We start from the raw sequence: 21,135 nt of genomic DNA on the forward strand, positions 1-21,135 counted from the left end.
GTGTGTAGATGTGTGTAATTGTGTGTAGATGTAAGTAGATGTGTGTCAATGTGTGTAGATGTGTGTAATTGTGTGTAGATGTAAGTAGATGTGTGTAATTGTGTGTAGATGTAAGTAGATGTGTGTAAATGTTTGTAGATGTAAGTAGATGTGTGTAGATGTATGCTGATGTGAATAGATGTGTGTAGATGTAAGTAGATGTGTGTAAATGTGTGTAGATGTGAATAGATGTGTGTAGATGTAAGTAGATGTGTGTAAATGTGTTTAGATGTAAGTAGATGTGTGTAGATGTATGCTGATGTGAATAGATGTGTGTAGATGTAAGTAGATGTGTGTAAATGTGTGTAGATGTAAGTAGATGTGTGAAGATGTATGCTGATGTGAATAGATGTGTGTAGATGTAAGTAGATGTCTGTAAATGTGTGTAGATGTAAGTAGATGTGTGTAGCTGTAAGTAGATGTATGCTGATGTGAATAGGTGTGTGTAGATGTAAGTAGATGTGTGTAGATGTATGGTGATGTGAAAAGATGTGTGTAGATGTAAGTAGATGTGTGTAGATGTAAGTAGATGTGTGTAAATGTGTGTAGATGTAAGTAGATGTGTGTAGATGTGTGTAGATGTGTGTAGATGTAAGATGTGTGTAGATGTATGCTGATCTGTATAGATGTGTGTAGATGTGTGTAAATGTGTGTAGATGTAAGTAGATGTGTGTAGATGTGTGCTGATCTGAATAGATGTAAGTAGACGCGTGTAGATGTGTGTAAATGTGTGTAGATGTAAGTAGATGTGTGTAGATGTGTGCTGATCTGAATAGATGTAAGTAGATGTGTGTATATGTGTCTAAATGTGTGTAGATGTAAGTAGATGTGTGTAGATGTATGCTGATGTGAATAGATGTGTGTAAATGTGTGTAGATGTGTGTGGATGTATGCTGATGTGAATAGATGTGTGTAGATGTAAGTAGATGTGTGTAAATATATGTTTATGTGTGATGTATGTTGATGTATGTTGATGTGTGTAGGTGATGGAGCTGTGTGTCCTGGTGTAGAATAGTGACTAAGTGAGTCTCTGTGTGTGTGTGTGTGTGTGTGTGTGTGTGTGTGTGTGTGTGTGTGTGTGTGTGTGTGTAAGTAGGAGGGAGGGTCAGTCAGTGAGACTAATAAGGACACGCTTTCCTCCATGAGCTTCCATTCTCACTTTTTACCTCCGATCGTGTGCGCTGTGGAGACCAGGCGCGTTCAAAACAGCGCTTCAAGCGGCTTCAGGGGGGAAAAAACTTTCTCAGCAGATGTAAGTACGATGGCTTCTTATATTTGTTTAATTCCGCCATATATTTGTTTTATTGCTTTTTATATTTGTTTTATTGCGCCAGTGCTCCTTCAGCGGAGTATTCGCCTACTTCTGGCTCCGGTGCTGTGTGTGTGTGTGTGTGTGTGTGTGTGTGTGTGTCATTTCCAAATGTGCATGTGTCTTCATTCCTGTGGCGCCTCGCATGATGTCGGCCTCGAACCAAAACTCCTCCATAAAGTGTTTCTGCACGTCTTTCAGAAGGAACACAGTCATCTCAGCTCATATATGCAGCTGAACAGTGCGCTGGATAACGCGTGCATGGTGCGTGTGCATGTGCATGCATGCGCGTGTGTGTGTATGTGCGCGCGCTGTGTAATACTACTGTCATTTCTACTGTACACAGACCCCCCCCCCCCCCCCCAGTGTGTAATGCAGGCAGCAGTTTCTTCAGACATGCCCAGAGCCCGGAATTACAACACGCGCGCACAAGAGATACACGCATACACACACACACACACATCTGCGAGATTTATTCATGAGTTGATTTTTGTGCCCAGTCAACACCACGGACTGTAGTCAGGACATTCCACGCTGTCCCGTGGTAAGTGATGTGACACCTTCCTGTGCGCTCATCAGCCAAGTGTTAAAGAGACGCTCGGGCTCATCCCCCACGTGATCCACGGGCAACGTCCCAAACCGCACACTACCGCACTAAAGAGCAAGTCAAAATAGTACCTCCGTATGGCAACCCATACTAGTACTGTAGTGTGCAGTTTGGGACACAGCCACGAGGTGTATTTATTAATGGAATATGTGACCTCACATCTGAGACGGATGCACAGCTGAGCGCGAGCGCGGCTCAGGTTCAGGAGACAGGTAAACGAAGGATGGGATCAGGTTCAACGGAAAAACTTTATGAGGATGACACACTCACACGCACACACACACACACACACACACACACACACACACACTTATTGATGATTGATTGATCAATCACACACACACACACACACACACACACACACACACACACACACACACACTTATTTATTATGTATTGATCAATCACACACACACACACACACACACACACACACACACACACACACACACACACACACACACACACACATTTATGATTGATTGATCATATTATGATTGATTGATCAACCACACACACACACACACACACACACACACACACACACACACACACACACATTTATGATTGATTGATCATATTATGATTGATTGATCAACCACACACACACACACACACACACACACACACACACACACACACACACACACACACACACACACACACACATTTATGATTGATTGATCATATTATGATTGATTGATCAACCACACACACACACACACACACACACACACACACACACATACACACACATGTGTGTATCTCTTGTGCGCATGTGTTGTAATTCCAGGCTCTGGGCATGTCTGAAGAAACTGCTGCCTGCATTACACACACACACACACACACACACACACACACACACACACACACACACACACACACACACACACACACACACACACACACTTACTTTTGATTGACTGATTTTCTATCCATTTGGATGTAAAAACGACAAATGATTTACATGATCAATAATAAACATATAAAATTACGTGTGTTTATTTAACATATAATTATATCTGTTTATTTAATGCATGTTTAATCATCCTGCTCATCACAATACAACGTACTGCATAAGTAACACCCATGCTCTTTTAGTATGTTTTTCGATTGTACATTTTAAATAAGACGTCTCGCTTTTGGAAATGCAGTTAATTATTTGATATCAAACCCTTTATGAATAAACTCATATTAGTTCTTTCCCTATGGATAAAGTCCCTGTAAATGACCTTGTATTGTGTTTTAGATACCCAGTACCACCTTTCTCATGGTCAAGTGAAGAAATGAGTCACTGGTTAAAATGGATTTTCTTCTGGGTAGTAAATGCCGTTCCTTTGACTGCTGGCATGGCAGTAAATAATAAAACAGGTATGTAGATCGGATCCATCAGGTCTGCTTCACATATGTATGTTGTCTAGTCCTTTTGTTGTTCTTGTTTTTTTTTGTTTGTTTGTTTTATTAACTATCTTTTATTTTTGCTGCTAAAACAAATGTTTCACAGCAGGGAATCTGTGATTGGTGTTGTATTTGTGCTGTGGGTGGGCTTCACACCATGGCTAGTAAATGTATCTCTAAACACCAGAGCTGTTAAATGTACTTGCTTTGGTGGCATCATGTTGCTTAGGTTGCCAACTTTAGCTCACACATGGTATGAAAGAAGGTAAAGTCGACCTCTTAGTTGTGAAGAAGGATTTAAAATAAAACATCACCCCTAATTAACACGTATGTGTAAATGAGCTGTTTAATTAACCAGGAGGGTAAATAAACTATTTGCTGTTAAAAAATCTTGCTTTCTTCAAAGTGCCTACAAGCACATACTTTCGGACATGAACTTCGTGGCTCTATAAATGTATAATAGAGGACATAGAGGTCACCAGGACAGGTGTCACACGTACACTGCTATGAATCCTTTTTATCCCCAAGTGTAGCAGTAGATTACTGTATGATCAGATATATAATATACAAAATCTTGTCGAAATCACTGTTTATTAACAAAGTCTGCTTTTAATAGAACTGTATTCATTCAAGATGCATATATATTCATGCTTTTCTGAGCAAATATTACGCCTTTAATATGTGCCTCAAATAAAAATGTGTGTAAATTGAGAATTTCAACTGCGTATTCATTTCAGCACAATGCTGCATAAGCAACGAACTCATCCATTTGCTAGAAACCCAGCCTTTAATCAATAGCAAAGTTTTGGCTCCAATAAATTGACATATTTTTGGCAAACATCTTTTTGATCAAATGTGAAAAAGATCGCATACATTATGCGTATTTGTTTCTTGGAATTTCTCATATAACAAATATTTATGTTTCAGGTCATTTATGTCCTCCTTTAAAACTGGAGAAAGGATGGCATTCCAACATGAACGACCGTCATGAATACACAGGTAGATTTTAGAAATACTCTTATCTATCTACCCTTATCGACCTTAATCCGTTCTTTAAAACCGGTCGAAATGCGAAAAGGTCGAAGAGCGAATGTAATTATCCTATAAGAAATAATGGAAAACCAATTAATCCGTTTCCAACCTCCACCGATACCTATTTATTAAACATTTTTGCCCTGATTTTAGCAGTATTAATACAAAATAATACATAAAATAATACAGGCACATTAATAATACTGTATATAATACAGTAAAAAGTATACATTAAAAACATTACAAAAGTAACAAAAAAAATGATTGTACTGTACTTACTCGTTAGAGATAATTTCTCTCTTTGTCTCCATCGAAATCACACGCCGCTTGGCCTTCACATCACTAGCTTTTTTTGGACCCATATTTATAGAGTATCTTCACAAATTGAAACAAAAAAAGACTTTAAACAAAGTATAGTATATACAATATACACGCACTAAATTGTTATATTGACCGCTAAATAACACTTTATTGTTCACAAACCGAAGTTTAATTTACGATAGATGCTCTCTCCAAATTTCGGTCGAAAAACTGTTCGTTAAGCGAAAAGGTCGACGTCCGAGCCGGTCGATAAGCGGGGTACCACTGTAGTAGAACAACTAACAACATGAATTATCATTAGCTGCCAGATAGTTACACATTCCAAACTTTTCTCAGTTTAAAAATATATAACTGTTCAATAAAAAAGAAGATTAAATAGAAGATATTTGAGCAGTTTGCATAATTGACGGTCATAAGGATTTATAATTGAACAACAATTAAATATAGTCAATAACTTCCACAGTGTTTTCCAGTTTGCTATTGGGAAAGATGGTTTGGTGAAAATTTCAATGAAATATATTGTATATTAGAACATTAACATTTCCTCCCCCACTCTTTTTGTAGGATTTGATTTGGCAGAAAGGTTTGCTCTCCGGAAGGGAACAAGTACAGAAGACAGACCTTTCTTCAGATTAGGCAGCAAGCCCCTGGTCAAAGCCACTGAGTAAGTTTTGTTTTTATGAAGAATGCATTATCTGGTGTTTGGTCTATTTATTTCATATGTGTACAGATCTTTTACAAGTCTCAGTACCTGAAAATTATACTTAAATAATAATATAGATGCCTTACTGCTATACAATTTCAATATGACTTACCGTATTTTTCGGACTATAAGCCGCTGCTTTTTCCCCACGTGTTGAACCCTGCGTCTTAAACAACGAAGCGGCTAATTTATGAATTTTTCCTGGGTTTTTCCCGGTTTCACAAACTTCAAGCCAAAAAACTGAACCCCATAACATTAGACCAATGAAATTTCCGAACGGAAACGGAAAAACGCACCTCACCTGTGTTCTGAGCTGCACGGCATCGGGAGAAAATTTTTTTTTTTGGAACGCACGACGATGCCAAAAGTTAAACTCCTGAGAGAAATTGTTGTGAAAGGAAGGAGGAAGACAGTGAACAATGACTTTCTTGGTAGGCTACTGTTTAGATACAAGCCGTTGTAGCGCGTTGAGTCTGGGTGAAGGGAGAGTTTACTAACTCCAGTTGCAACAGAAATCATATAAGCACAGACAGGTTTCCAAAACTCGTGCTTTTTTATTTTTCTTGGCAACAGCGTCACGGGTTAGTCAAAGAAACTTAGAAATGAGCATCAGAAAATAATAAGGACATATTCCTTGTTCTCCACACATGCAGTAATAGCGGAAAAATGCAGTGGCAGGCTATTCCCAAAATACCGCTATGCTCCTAAAGGAAGCGCAACATATTTCACCCGTTACACCGTGTGTAACAGACACTGTCTTTCTTGTAGCCTGTGTAAAGTTCATTAGTGTAGACACCTGCGGCTTATAGACAGGTGCAGCTTATTTATGTAAAAAAAAATTATATTGTAACATTCAGTGGGTGCGGCTTATATATGGGTGCGCTTTATAGTCCAGAAATTACGGTAAGTAAAAGACTTAAAAGTGTCTGATTTGAACAATACGTGAGTATTGAACGCAGGCTCAAAAGATGCTCTTTTCCTTAACACCGACTTGATTTGTGAGGTTACAAATTCAAATGAAACTGTACACCTCAACACTGCATGAACCATCAACACAACAGCCGCTTCAACATTCCAGAATGAAAAAGATCAAACAAGTTGGTCAAAATTAAAGAGACAAAGTAGTAAAGCAATCTTTCAAAATAGATTTTTCAAAAAAGTCTTCAATTAACAAATAAAATAGGAGTTTCATGTCACACAGTAGAAGAAACAATAGTATTCAATGGAAAAATTAAAGAAAAAAAAAATAATTCTGGATAAAGTAAAGCCGAATATTCAGTGCTGAGTGTGATTTGATGCAACACTCATTCCGTCACAGGCAGCAGATGCGGGTAGAGGAGTGTTGAGCCTCAATGACGTCTTCAACAGCGGTGCAAAATGTAATTAATATACGGTCATTGTTAATTCAAATATAGTGAAAAGTACATAAATTGTTTCATAAATGTACTTGAGTACAGAGTCAATAACTTTATAACTTTGATACTCAGTAAAACTAGAAAGTAGCCAAAAATGACTTAAGTACAATATTTAAATACATTTACTCAAATACTTTACACCACTGCTTATAAGAAGCTGTTTACAGTTAGCAGTGCTGCTATTTCAGTTCTGTTCAGGGCTGCACGATATTAAAGAAAGTAAGGTAAGAACTTGTTAAATAATGTGACATGCGATACTCTCATGCTATGGGTGTAATGCTATAAGGGAGTGTTTCCGTGCCACCGTCGCCTCTGGTTTGCTCATTAGGGATAAATTTATAGGAATACATTTATGGATGTAAAATGTATTTTCTCAATGTATGTATTTATTTTTTACAGATGCTTCGTGACAAATGTCCATTATAAGTATAAAATTGAATTAAACTAAGTGTGTAAATAGCATAACAATTTTATATATACAGTCATGTGAAAATAAAATATTAAAATAAAAAAGTGAAAATATGAAATTATATATAGTCATGTAAAAATGAATTTTCAATTCTATGGTTTTACGTATTTGAATTACGAATTAAACGTATTAAATCATTAAATCAGGTCTTAGAATTAGGTCAATACAACCTCAAATAAACAACACCGCCTGACATATTATAACTAGTCATCATTTATTTTATAAAATTTACAATGTTAGAAAGGTGTCACATGGGTTCCAATGTGTCTTTTAATTTCATCTTTTATGTCAACGCTTTGAGAAACTTCTTTTAAAGGCGCTATACAAAATAAAGTTTATTATATTCTTTCATGCCACATTATTCTCCTTACCTATTTACGAGGTGGTATCAAACATTTTAGAGACTAACTCTGTTTACAAGTAAGTACTTTACAAAATGTTCAATGGGAAAGTCATGTCTGAGAAGCTATGTACACCTTTAAAGTTTCCATAGGCTTTAAGAGGATAGGTAGTAGCCAGGTTGTGCTAATCAAATGCCCTTTATTTTTTGATTGTTAGCAAATGTATCCCACTAAATAAAAGGCAAAGATTTAGTCGTTTGCTGATCTGGAGCATTCAGGTGTGTGTGTTAGCACACTGCCACGGAGAAAAGACATTAACAATGAAGCAATTTTTGCTGCCCAACAATTAAGGGTTATAAGGCCATTTTCTAAACAATTTAAAACCCATTATTCTACAATTAGGATAATTATAAGTTCAAAACATTCAAGACAGTTGCCAGTCTTCCCAGGGGTGGACGTCCCGGCAAATTCACCCCAAGTTCACAGATTTACAACAGAATTTTTGAAAAAGAACAGAATGAAGGTGTTTTATTGGCCCAGCCAAGTCCAAAACTCAACGCGACCAAATTAATTAATTATATAAAATATATATGTAGGTTTTATATATATTAGATGAAAAAAAAGAGTTAGATGATATCTGAGGTTATTGTCAAGCCAGTTGGCCTCTCATAGTAGTGGCAAAAAGAGATTGTATTTGTGAAAGCAGAAGCAATAGTTAAATAAAGAAGCTGGACGGTTTGGGATGGGTTTTTTTGTGTATACAAAAATATGAGTCCTTTTCCAAGTGTATACGTCTATATGACCTTTGAACCACATGTGAGCTTTAGAAACACTAAGATTTGCCTTCATACTACCCCAAATAACAGCTGGTGTATAAATGACAGTCTATCCGCTGTTATTTGTGTTGCTCTAAAATGTCTTTTCACTTTTTAAAGTATTAAGTTGCTTAATTTATTTAAAAGCCTTTGTGATATGAAAATTTGATTTTGTTATACAAAATTCAGGCATAACATTATGACATTATAACATTATGATTGTTGAGTAAATAACACTGATTATCTCTTCATCATGGTACCTGCTAGTGGGTGGGATCTTTTAGGCAGCAAGTAAACATTTTGTCCTCAAAGTTGACGTGTTAGAAGCGGGAAAAATGGGCGAGCGTAAGGATTTGAGTGAGTTTGACAAATTGTGACTTTAGACAACCGGGTCAGAGCATCTCCCAAACTGCAGCTGTTGTGGGCTGCAGTGGTCAGAATCTATCAAAAGTGCTCCAAGGTGAACCGTGGTGAACCGGTGACAGGGCCGTGGGCGGCTGAGACTCAGTGATGCATGTGGGAAGCGAAGGCTGGTCAGACGAGCTCCTGTAGCTCAAATTACTGAAGAAGTTAATGCTGTTAATGATTGACAGGTCAGAACTGTTTTGGCAGCAAAAGGGGAACCAACACAACATTAGGCAGGTGGTGATGATGTTATGTCTGATTGGTGCAGCCCTTTCTGCATGCAGTAAGAATATAATTTGTTTGGTAATAGGGACTTTGGGGTTACGTTCTAAGACCGCAAATTCTGAAAATCTGCGAATTTTGGACACACCCCCACAGCCCCTATGATACCTTAGTGAATTCATCTAGACATTATGTCACTTAAATACAATAATGTGTTTTAAAAATTTGTAAAATTTGTTAGTGAAAACATAGTTTTCCTAACGTTAAACGTTATTCCTAACGGTCCTGAATTTACGGTCCCGCTGCGGATTCCCGCAGATTTTAAGATAATCCACAACTTGCTGTTAGTTAGGCTCCAAATGAGAACCCGCAAATTTTCCGAGCCGCGGGTTTCGACCCGCGAATTATCTGGGAATGAATGTATTCCAAAAAATAAAGAAAAAAGGAAAAAAAGTTAATTGCACAGACAAAAACCACAGAGCAGCACCTTTAATCAGCATGTGGTCGACACTGTTCAATTCCTGAAAATGTGCCAGGATAATATTTAGTTTCTGTGCTGCGAACTAATATTTTCTCAGGGTGTAAGTTTGACTTTGGGTCAACTGACACCCGGATGAATGGCCGACCAGTGCAGCGGCAGACTCACTGGCCAGATGATACAGGACGTACTCAGTATAGTCTGCTTCGAGAGATCATTCCATAATATGGCTAATAAGAATAAACTCTGAGGTAAGCTGGTAAATTATTTGTATTGAACTAAGTTGCAGATGTACAGTGAACTTGGTTTACTTGGAGAACTTGATTCTGGTTTTATAGGACAGGACATTTTAATTAGGTGGAAAATCCGTGCTGTAATGAGAGAATAGCTGCTATTTACTGTGTAATTGATCAAGCTTTTGAGTTGCTGTATAAAAGCTATAAGCTTTGTTTTTGGTCTCTAATTTGAAGTGTTGAAATTTGTTTTAACATCAAATGACAGGAACAAAATGGTGTTTGGAAAAAAACATTGTACTTGCCTACAAAGAATATAAAGCTTCAGAAAATATATGAGGTACGTGTGGTTTAAACGCAGCTGTTACGATCTTGATCACGTTATCTTTGTTATGGCCCCAGAACAGGTGATTGGTTGTCTGTTGCTTTACCTAAGCTTGAATGGCTTGCAGCTTCCTGTTGTGTTTATGTTCCTTCCCAAACCTTAGAAGCCATCTATGAGCCTAAAGATAGAGGGAAAGAAGGGAAGGGGATACTAGGGGCATTTAACCACCCCTTCTCTTTCCAGCCTGCAATTATGGACAAGCTTTGACAGGTGATGGTGCTTGTCAGCTGGACATGTCAGTGGAGCTCGTGCTCCAAACATTTCTCACTTTACTCACAGGAAATGTTGCTGCGCTCCTCTTTCAGGTCTTGGATCGTGTTTACTGGCCCGGACTTTGAAATGATACTGTTACATGGAAAAGGAAGACATGATGTGCTTGGTTCAAGTTGTTGGTTGAAAGTAGGTTCTGCTTCTGTAGACGTGATGCCATGTTGATAGCTTTTTTTTTTTTTTTTTTTTTTGAGACGTGAATGTTTTAATAGGAATTTAGTTGCTTTTGTTAGGCTTTTTTTTCTTTTCCATCTTTTTTACACAAAGTGGCTCTGTGTTTTGCTTATCAACCCAACAGTAGCATGCACATGCAGCTTTTTTTTGCTTGGGCTGCCACTGAGCTGGGCTCGGCTTGCTTCTGCTCAGCTGTGCTCAGTTACTGCTCTCTCTCTGTGATATCGCTTCACTCTTAATACACATATATAAATAGATTTGTGATAATTAACCAAGGTGTAAACTCATTCAAGGAAGTTACACTCTATCTTTTGGGCCTTAGCAAACCATTCACAAATGGCATGACCATGCCTCTAGTGCCACATCAGTAGATAAGCAGATTGTTTGGAAATGCAAGCTTCTGTGCCTGCTACAATCTGCTAAGATCTAAAATTAATGCACTGTAACAAATGACTGTTGCAGTACATTAATTTCAGATTGTAGCTTTGAGGAGGTTTGCATTTTTAGCTGATTAGTATATACTTAAAATAGTAGATAGTGTGTTCCATGTCTATGTGTTGAAGATTAATAGCTTAGCACATCCAGCTATATCTGCGTTTCATGGTACTTGTGCAGCAAAATGACCTATAAAGAGGTTTTTTAATGCGCTTTATCATTGGCTTTGAGTCAGCTTCTGGCAACATAACCCATTCAGATTCCCTGCCAGACTTCACCAATAGTCATCGGGAGATGGGGAGATGGGGAGATGGTGAGATAGTAGCCTAGTGGTCAAGGCATTAGACTTTGAAGCCAAACATCAAATCCCAGCCACACTAAGATGACATTCTTGGGCCCCAAAGCCCTTAATCCTATAGCTGTTCACTTGTACGAATGAGATAAATGTATGTCATTCTGGATAAGGGCATGTGGTAAATGTAGTCCTGTTCTTTGTAAATATCCAATTGGAGGCTAGTGTAACATATTACAGCTGTAGATAGTTAGAGTTGCTAGAATCTACAACATGGGGTTGATTCAGTTTATTGAAAGCTTTTATTGAAAGTTTATTGAAATTGTTCTTCATTTATTCCATGTCCTTTTGTGCTCCAAAATCCCAAATAAATAAGGCACAAGTTTTTGCTTACTAAAACCCACAACAGCGGCTTTGATTTGAAGACAAAAAGACACAGTTTTGACTCACTCTTTACCTATAGTGCCATTTTTGTTTCGATTTGAGGGAACCTTGAGGATGGATTTGGACTGTAATTAATATTAACAGTCTTCTACACTGACTCAGGACCACTTTTTACATTTAAACACCATTTAATCACTGCACACCTTAACAATGATGGAACTGTAATGAATGGGCATTCCATGTTGTGGATGTTGTGGGGAGTTGGGTTCCGTTTTGAGTCTTGTTTTCTTTAAGGTTTTTTCCTCATGCAAACTTACAGTTATATATAAGAAACATCTACAATGTTTTAGAACCATGTAAAGCTGCCTTAAGTCAATGTCCATTGTTAAATCACTATACAAATAAAATGAATAGAAATTTTTATTCAGAATATACATATGCACTATAACTTTGTTAGATGGAGAAAACATTTGAGATGAGTAATAGCAGGGTTGAAGCACCATAAATAGGATATCGAATCATCATGCTGTGCTGTGCAGTGCCTCAAGTCTAAATTAATATACTGTATTAATAAATCTTTATGTACTAAAAAGCAGATTTATGAGTTCTGTTACCACTTTTTAGTTCGTTGAGGACAGAGAGTTTTTAATTTGTTGATCTGCTAATAATTTTTCACAATGCTCATACTTTCTATGAAATGTACATTATTTGTCCACTTAAAAAATATTCAATGCTGCTATAGACAAGTGGATGATGTGGTGTCACGATAAATAGTATTTCTCCTTTCCACATTCTGTTCATCTCACTATGGGTTTTCTTCCACCTCCCTAAATATGACAATGGATAAATTGGTGACTAAAAATTACCATTGTGTAAATGTGTGTGTTTCCATAGTGCCCTGTGTGATAGACTGGCATTCCATCTAGCGTATCTTCTTGCATTTATCAAGGTGTTACTTGAGATCCAACGTTATTCTGATCAGGAAAAGAATTCTTCCTAAAAAGTGAATGAATAAACGAGACAGATCATTTCCACAGTACTGTATTGTGTATAATTCTGCACTTTTAGGTCTCTTTTAAATTTTAAGAAAGTGAAAAGAAACCTGCATGAACTTCTTTAATGTAGCAAATCTTTTGGAGGGCTTTTTCTATATGCCTTTAAAAATATCCAAGCTATGCCTGGGTCCCATACTTTCTTTTCCTCTGTTGATCTGATCTGTAATGAAGCATTTTCTAATACATTTCTAATTGTCTTTTGACATATTACGTACTAAATATGACTTACGCATGTCATCATGTTCTTATACTTGCAACTTAGGTCTGCTGTGCAGGCAGATGGAGTCACACGGGGTCCAGTGGGTTCTTTCATGCCACATTATTCTCTTATTATATTTACGAGGTGGTATCAGCACAGCTGGCATTCACTGGCATACAGCATGTGGGCCAAACATGGCCAGGTTTGGCAGAGGTGGTATACCGATTTTAAGGCGGATCACAAGACATGGGCCCGATGTCATTTTGGGTATTTAACTTGGCTGAGACTTGGGCCAGTTATGGTCCATGTGTGGCCCTTGTCTGGAATCCAGACCTGGTCCACACTAGGACCGTAATTCTTTTCGGTACGTGGGCCAAGCAAAAGCTGGTTGTGTGGGCCGGTGCTGGGCCAGAGAAAATTTGCTATGTGGGGTACAGAAGTGAGATCATGTGAATTGTTCTCCGACGATCATCATGCACAAGTTGCTGAACGGTTTCGACATTTTCGGGGGTTGAGCTCGTTAAAGGTCTTCCTGATCTCTTGCTATCTTCCAGTGAATTTCTTCTGCTCCTCTTGAACGATTCATTTCAGCATCTCTGTATGTCAAACTTATGTCATGTCGAAAGTCTTTGTGGCAGATTTGCCCAGTTTCATGCAGAACTTTACTTTTGCTCCTTGTTCTAAGTTGCTGTCCATGATGAAATGGCGGATGTGGTCACACACATGGTCAGAGTAGCACCAGTCATCACCATTAGTCTCAAAACCTTTTGATAGAGACCTCATATAGAAGCAGCTTGCAAAACACATTAGTGGAGAATGTCTGTTGTTGATACTTTTCCGATGTGGACGGAGTTAATGGGGATACAGTAATCCCCCGCTTTATCGCGCTTTGAATCTGGCGCCCCCGGTTTATCGTGGAATTGCATTTGCCACGTAACTCATTTGTATAGCTGATTTTCCCGGTCTCTCCCGGATAGCACGATAGACCAAAAAACCTATAGGGAATTATTTTTTATGGAGTTTTATGTTAAAATAATACAATGTATTAATAAAAATATAATTATTACTTATAAAATAAAGTAAAATGTTGATACATAGAATAGCATTTTTGGGGTGGGGGGTTTTGTGGGCGGTTTTGGAATGTAACTACCGCGATAAACTGGATTACTCTATATGCTGGGACACAATGTTGGAGAATCTCAAATTATGGGTTTGACCAAAATTCTATTTCACGGAATGAAAAATTTTATTTCAAGGTATAGGTCTTTAAATAGGTATTTATCGTGGAAAATTGACGAAAGGGACTTTATATAATAAATTGACTTAAATATTTCAGAAATAAAAAGGACTTTATCTTATTTGATTACTTTTTTCTCTTTCACTTTGCTGAAGTGCTTGCGTCTTGGCAGAACATACCTTGGATCAAGGGTATTGATCAAGTCTTAAAACCCCTTCTTCCCCAGGCAGCCAGGTCTTTTCTTTAAAGCATATAAAAATAGCAATTTTGACATGAACATAAAGGTAAAATTTGCCCAAATGAATTAAAATAAAAGTTATATTTGGAGCATCCACTCTTCTGTTAATTAAGAAGAAAATGCAGTTTGTCAAGTTGGTGCAATGGGGCTAAAATTGTGGCACACTGCAGTTATACTGCCTCTGTTTTTACCCTCTATAATTATCATCACTAAACAATTTATGAGATGCTAAATAAACCAATAGTAATAGTTTTTTGCTTAAAACTTGCTTTAATACACCAAGGAGGTTTTTTTTAAATATTTTTTCTTAAATTTAATGAGACTTTCTAATGTGGATTCGGATCATCCACTGAGGCAGAAATTTATTATTTATAACTTTATAGTTGAACTATATTAGGCTAAATGCTACACCTGCTTAGCATTTCTCATAAGAGCATTCTTTATAATAATTTTAAAACTGCATGGAAAACACATACCGACCATATTGTTGCAAGTATACATTAATTGGCTTTATGGTTTTTCTGTTAGTTAGGTACAAAGGCAGAATGTGAATGATCTTTATTTGTCATTCGGATGGTGGGAGTTATAAACACGATATGATTGACGTCTCAGTGGCGAATCATCTGCCTGTGAGTCATCGATCCCAGTGTCTACATAAAGAGAGCATTGTATGATTTATATTTTTGTCTAAAGAAATGTGAAGTAAACATGCTGGAATCCATCAGCATTTTTCCCAATATGCAGAGTTTTGGAGAAAAAAAAGTCTAATAAAACTCATTAATCACAACTCAATCAGAAGGTATGAGAAAGAAAGAAAGACCTTGAGAGGAACCAGACTTAAAGGAGAACCAAGACTGTGATTATAAATTATTAAATCATTACAAACATCGGAGAGTGAGAAATATCATGAGCACCAGGGTGTGTGATTTAAAAAGTAATGTCTTGTCTCCAGTTGGACTTCCTGAGCAACTCATAAATTTGCTGAACCTGTGTGATCATTATAGATTCGACACCAAATCCTCCATGCCTGATTCTTTGAATGTTAAATGATGGAGAAACAACAAAAGTAGAATTTTTATTCGAGGTTCTTTATCTTTAGAGTGCGATGTCTAAAATCTTTATAAAGTGAGATCCAACTGGTGCGGGTACATCATTAGATGGCTCGGGATCCTTGCAGGGTCGGCATCTTCTGTTTGAAGGTCTGAAATCTTCACGAAGTGGGACACAACTGGAGCTGACCCAATCTCTGGATGCCGAGGAATGGGTAGAAAAAGGGAAGCAGTTGAGAGGATTTAGTGTAGCTGCTGTTCACAATATTAACAAGCACATGGTGATACTGTGCATTTGATCAGATGGACTGGAGCACAAGGTTAAGGAATGTATACAGCACATGTTAATGTTACTTATCTTAGATGATGTTGTGATCTCTGCATTGGTGTCTCAGATGCAGCAGGTGGTAACAGTGTGTGTGTGAGCATGTGGGGTGGGGGTAGGTGGTGGGGGTCTGACGGATTGGTGGGAGGGAAGTCCCGGCATGGAGTGAGACATACTTTGTTACATTTACATTACATTTGCGGTATTTAGCAGACGCCCTTATCCAGAGCGACGTACAAAAGTGCTTTAAATCTCTAGTAATGAATAAATCTACACTGGTACGCCAGATTACAAACTTAATATAAATATAACTCTTGAATTCTACAAACTTGGAAAGTGCTAATTTAAGTGTTTCAGGAAGAGGTAGGTCTTTAGTCGTCGCTTGAAGATAGTCAGAGACTCCGCTGTACGGACATCTAAGGAAAGTTCATTCCACCACCTCGGTGCCAGAACAGAGAAGAGCCTTAAAGTGTACTTACCTCCCATTCTGAGAGAAGGTGGTACCAGTCGAGCAGTACTGGAGGATCTCAGACAGCGTGGTGCAGTGAGAGATGTGATGAGGTCACTGTTGAAGACCTTTGTTGAAATAAGGGCACAACACAGAGATCTTTTGTTTTTATGAGAATTATGAAGATTTTTTTGTTTGATTATGGAAGTGTAGCAGGACAAATTAAATGATTATAAGCAAAAGCTGTCAGTTAATGACCTGGTCACACTGGGCCAAGACTGTGTGTAGTGTGTAACATCTACAGTTCATCTTTGTCATTGGAATGGATCTGGTTTTGTCGGGGATGAAAGGGGATTTGGTAAAAACCTTTTAATATTATCATACTCTTGTTGTTGACCAAGCCAGTGCACTCTTAGTGCCGGCCCCAAGCCCGGATAAATGGGGAGGGTTGCTATAGGAAGGGCATCCAGTGTAAAAACATGCCAAATCGAACATGCGGATCATGAATACGGATGATCCGCTGTGGCGACCCCTAACGGGAGAAGCCAAAAGAAGAAAGTATACTCTTGTTGTTGACCATTTTTTTATAATCATATTGCATTCTTGTTTGAATTTTTAATGTAAGAAAGAAAGGAGAAATCTTATCTAATTGAACTTAAAATGATCTGATTCTTTTTTGAACATTTAACAGATATGTAATTTTGTCAGTTGTCGGTTGGTGTTTCCAAATAAACTGTCTAACGAGTACTAACTTAACTTTTTTAAACAAATTCAATATATAGAATATGTGACCATGTTTTGTGGACATCTACCATCACAGCTATAGGTGGGACTTTCCCAAATCTTGGCTACAAATTTGGAAGGACACAGTTGTATTGGATGCCTCTGTATGCTCAAGCTTTGCAGTTACTGTCAACTGCCACACCACAGAATCTGGAATGGGGTTATTACCCCATTCCAAATGAAACATTTGGAATTGGGTAATAAAAAAGCACATATGGGTGTAATGGTCACTGGTCTGGTCACACTGTTCCAAGACTGCGTGTAGTGACAGTAACATTTACAGCTTATCTTTGTCATTGAGATAGATCTGGTTTTTTTGGGGGGGTGGGGCACATTTAGGGGGATTAGGCAATATTATCATATTCTTGATTTTGATCATATCGCATTCTTTTTTTAATTGTTAATGTATAAAAGGAAGAAGTAAATTCGTCTTAATTAAATTCATTACTAATTGAATTGTTTTTGAACATTTAACAGAAATGTAAGTTTGATGGTTGTAGGTTGGTGTTTCCAAATGGACTGTCTCATGAATATTCCGTGGTTACTACGTTCCGACTCCGAAAAACTACAAAGAAGGATCGCTGGTTTATTTGGCAGCTCATTGACCAGACTGGAGAATCACAAGTATGAGAAAATGGAGTGGTCATGCTTTTTCTACTTGCATGCAGTGCTTGTCAAAAGTTTGGAAACACCTACACTTTTATGTTTTTATATAGACATGCATGTTCATTTTGTTTCTATGCAACAAAAGAGGTAAAAGGTGAAAACACACAAGAATTGGGCAGTGAATGGCTGAAAGAAAGTTTTGGATCTGACATTTTCTGGCTCTAACAAAAGAACTTACTTGAGACTGAGAACAGGAGATAAGATTTTAGCAGACTGCCTCACCCCCACAGTAAAACATAGAGGTGGAAGCCTAATGATTTGGGGTTGTTTTAGATCAGGGAAGGTTGGAGAACCTGAATAAACATGGTCACCATTCAGTACCAAAACAATGACCTAAAGCAGATGTCCGAATAAGTGTTATTTAGAGAGCAAACATTCGTCGGTTATCTATCATGGAACGACCTGCCCTGTCACTGCACCTAAATCCTATTGAACCTCTCTGGGATGAACTGGATTGCAAGGTCAGAAATAAATCTCCACTTTTGGCAAGTTTTACAAGAGGCATAGCAAAGTATTTCAGCTGTATGTTTTGAGAAATGAACTGTCGGGATGACAAGAGTGTGGAAAGCTGATATTCATGGTAATGGGAGAATTTTTTTTAATGAAAATGAAGTTCAACATCTGTAAATGTACATATTTGTTTGGTGAAAGTAAATCTTCATACAGTTAAACTACCTATAGTTTGTTGCATACAAACAAAAAACATCTATATGTCTCTTAAAAACCATAAAGGTCTAGGTGTTACTAAACTGTATATCCTGCTGATGTCAGTGTGTTATAACCTGTATATATAACCTTAAGTGTTTCTTGAATGTTCATTTAAAAATCATAGAGTTTCAGTGTGCTTTAACTTATAATGTGTGTTTTACTTTAATAGGTATCACTAGTAGTGGATGGAGCTAAAAAAGTGGTTGAATTTTCAGCAATGGGTTTTCAGAAGAACAAACTCTACTATGTATTTAAAAACCGGGATCTGCATATCCTCTTTGATCGCCAGTGGCATAAACTTGGGGTGTCTGTACAAAGCACTACTGTAGCAGTCTACATTGACTGTAAGCTGATTGAGACGCGTCTAACGGGAGATAGAGATGCAGTAGACTTGGACGGACGTGCATCGATCACTTCTAGGGTGGAGGATGGACGACCAGTGGATGTAAGTTTTTACAAAAATAAATGCTAATAAAAGTTTTGAAACAAATGCAATATACACACTATAAGATCACGGTTTATGGACATCTGGCCGTTACAGCTGTAAGTCAGTCTTCTTTAAATTTTGGCTACAAAGTTGAAAGGACACAGTTGTATACTGGAACAAGGAATCAAACCCAAATCTGTTTCAGCATAACAAAGCTCCAGTGCTTAAAGTGAGTATAATGAAGACATGGTTTGTAGAGACTGGAGTGGAATCAACTAAGAGCCTGCACAGAGTTTGACCTCAACCCTCTGATCAACTTTAGGGTTAATTGGACTTTACCCATCAGTGCTTGACCTTGCTATGGTCTTGTGGCAGAATGGGCAAATTCACCACTGCCACAATCCACAATCTAGTGGAAAATTTTTCCATTAGATTGTGTTCATATAATGGCAACAAAATTTGGATTGGGATGGTCAAAAAGCACATATTGGTGTAATAGTCACATGTTACACTATATTATCAAAAGTATTGGGTCACCTGCCCTTTCCTGCTATATATGGTTCTTTCCCAAATTGTTACCACAAATCTGGAGGCACTCAGTTGTACAGGTCTTTAGATGGCGCTATAATACAATGTTGCATTCACTTGAACTTTGGAAACCCAAACCTGTTCCAGCATGGCAAAATGAGCTCCTTGAAGATCTGGTTTACATGCTTTGGAGAGGAAGATCTTGAGTGGGCTGCTATAGAGCTCTGATCTCATCCCTACTGAACACCTTTGAGATGAATTGGAACACTGACTGCACCCCAGGCCTCCTCACCTCACCTACATCAGAACCTGCCTTTCGTTACACCCTTGTTGCTGATGAACACAAATATCCATAAGCACACTCCAAAATCTAGTGAAACATCTTCCCAGAAGAGTGGAGGGAATTATACGAGCAAATTGGGGCTAAATGTGGAATGCAATGCTCAAAATCACATACTGTACTTATGACCAGGTGAAAAATAGTGTATATAGTGTAGTCATGGTTATCTGTTAAAAATGTGAATGAATTCTGGAAACATCTAAAAATGATGTAATATATGTGTTTGCACAATTTATTTCCAAAGACAATATGTACCTGTCAGTGTAACTGGAATGAAATCTAATAATTGTTATTTTTTTACATTTTGTGTTAACCACATTTCAGAAACTATACTTCTATATCTGTCTGTCTGTCTGTCTGTCTGTCTGTCTGTCTGTCTGTCTGTCTGTCTATCTATCTATCTATCTATCTATCTATCTATCTATCTATCTATCTATCTATCTATCTATCTATCTATCTGTCTATCTGTCTGTCTGTCTGTCTGTAAGCAATACTAAGTTCTACCTGAAATGTGCAAGTATTTTCAGAACCTTTTTTCTTTTATGTAGATTGAGCTTCAGGAGATTCTAATCTTTTGTGATCCCAAAGTGGCTGAAGAGGACAATTGCTGTGACACATCAGGAGCCTTAGTAAGACAGTTTTTTATACTATATACAGTATATAAAGCAAATGCTAAAATTTCCACGTAGAAATGCTGTAAAGTATGAATGCTTTAAAAAATTGATATTTGTAGAATTCTTTATTTTTATATAAAAAAAACACTCTTAAACACTCTTACTTTACAGCATTTTTTACACCTACCTAAAACATTTCCACAGTACTGTACCTTTTTGTTTGGCTGAAAATCTTTTACCACACCTTTACCTGGGTTGTGAAATACAGTTTACTACTTATAATCTTGTGTCACTGTTATGGACTGTGGTTCCATTTCCATGCCCAATACAGGGATTTGCAAGCAAATACAGGGTGGAGCAGGTAAACGGGAGATTTTGGAACTAGAAGTCAAAAACCTTGGCGATTTTTGGAACCAGTGTGAGCTCATTTCGAATCCCTTGCCATTAGTTATAATGGATCAGTGGAGTGGTGCGCAATGAGCATTCACTCTAAAGCCTTTTATAAAGTTGGGTACAGTGTAAATGCTGCGCAAAGGGAATTTCAGCATCATTACCAGTTAGGACATTAGAAACGTGTCTCGTGGTACAACATAGATGTGTAATTTTGAAGAAACAGCTTAACACTATATGATATGTTTGCATGTTGTAGAACAGAACAGCAATGGCCCCTAACGATAGCAGCTCGAACAGCCTTAATATTCTCTAGTGGGCCATTCGAACACCACCTGTGGACTTTTCTTTAAGGCTGAACCTGTTTCACACAGGAATTAACACACAGGACACAATCATGA

The 21,135-nt window shown here is 37.7% G+C and overlaps 1 protein-coding gene across 1 annotated transcript in view; it reads left to right on the plus strand.

Annotated features, from left to right (window-relative positions):
• The first annotated feature begins 2,141 nt into the window (after nucleotides 1-2,141).
• The window catches only part of LOC310721081 (uncharacterized protein), a 106,769-nt gene continuing 87,775 nt past the window's right edge, over nucleotides 2,142-21,135 (plus strand). Inside the window, exons 1-7 of the mRNA XM_083532352.1 lie at nucleotides 2,142-2,167; nucleotides 3,205-3,326; nucleotides 4,281-4,352; nucleotides 5,271-5,370; nucleotides 17,562-17,685; nucleotides 18,605-18,880; nucleotides 20,279-20,359. Of these exons, the coding sequence (XP_083388478.1) occupies nucleotides 3,242-3,326; nucleotides 4,281-4,352; nucleotides 5,271-5,370; nucleotides 17,562-17,685; nucleotides 18,605-18,880; nucleotides 20,279-20,359 (738 nt within the window). The 5' untranslated portion in view covers nucleotides 2,142-2,167; nucleotides 3,205-3,241. The remainder of the gene's footprint in view (nucleotides 2,168-3,204; nucleotides 3,327-4,280; nucleotides 4,353-5,270; nucleotides 5,371-17,561; nucleotides 17,686-18,604; nucleotides 18,881-20,278; nucleotides 20,360-21,135) is intronic.

Source organism: Silurus aristotelis (assembly GCF_946808225.1).
Source record: "Silurus aristotelis genome assembly, chromosome: 27".
Lineage (NCBI taxonomy): Eukaryota > Metazoa > Chordata > Actinopteri > Siluriformes > Siluridae > Silurus > Silurus aristotelis.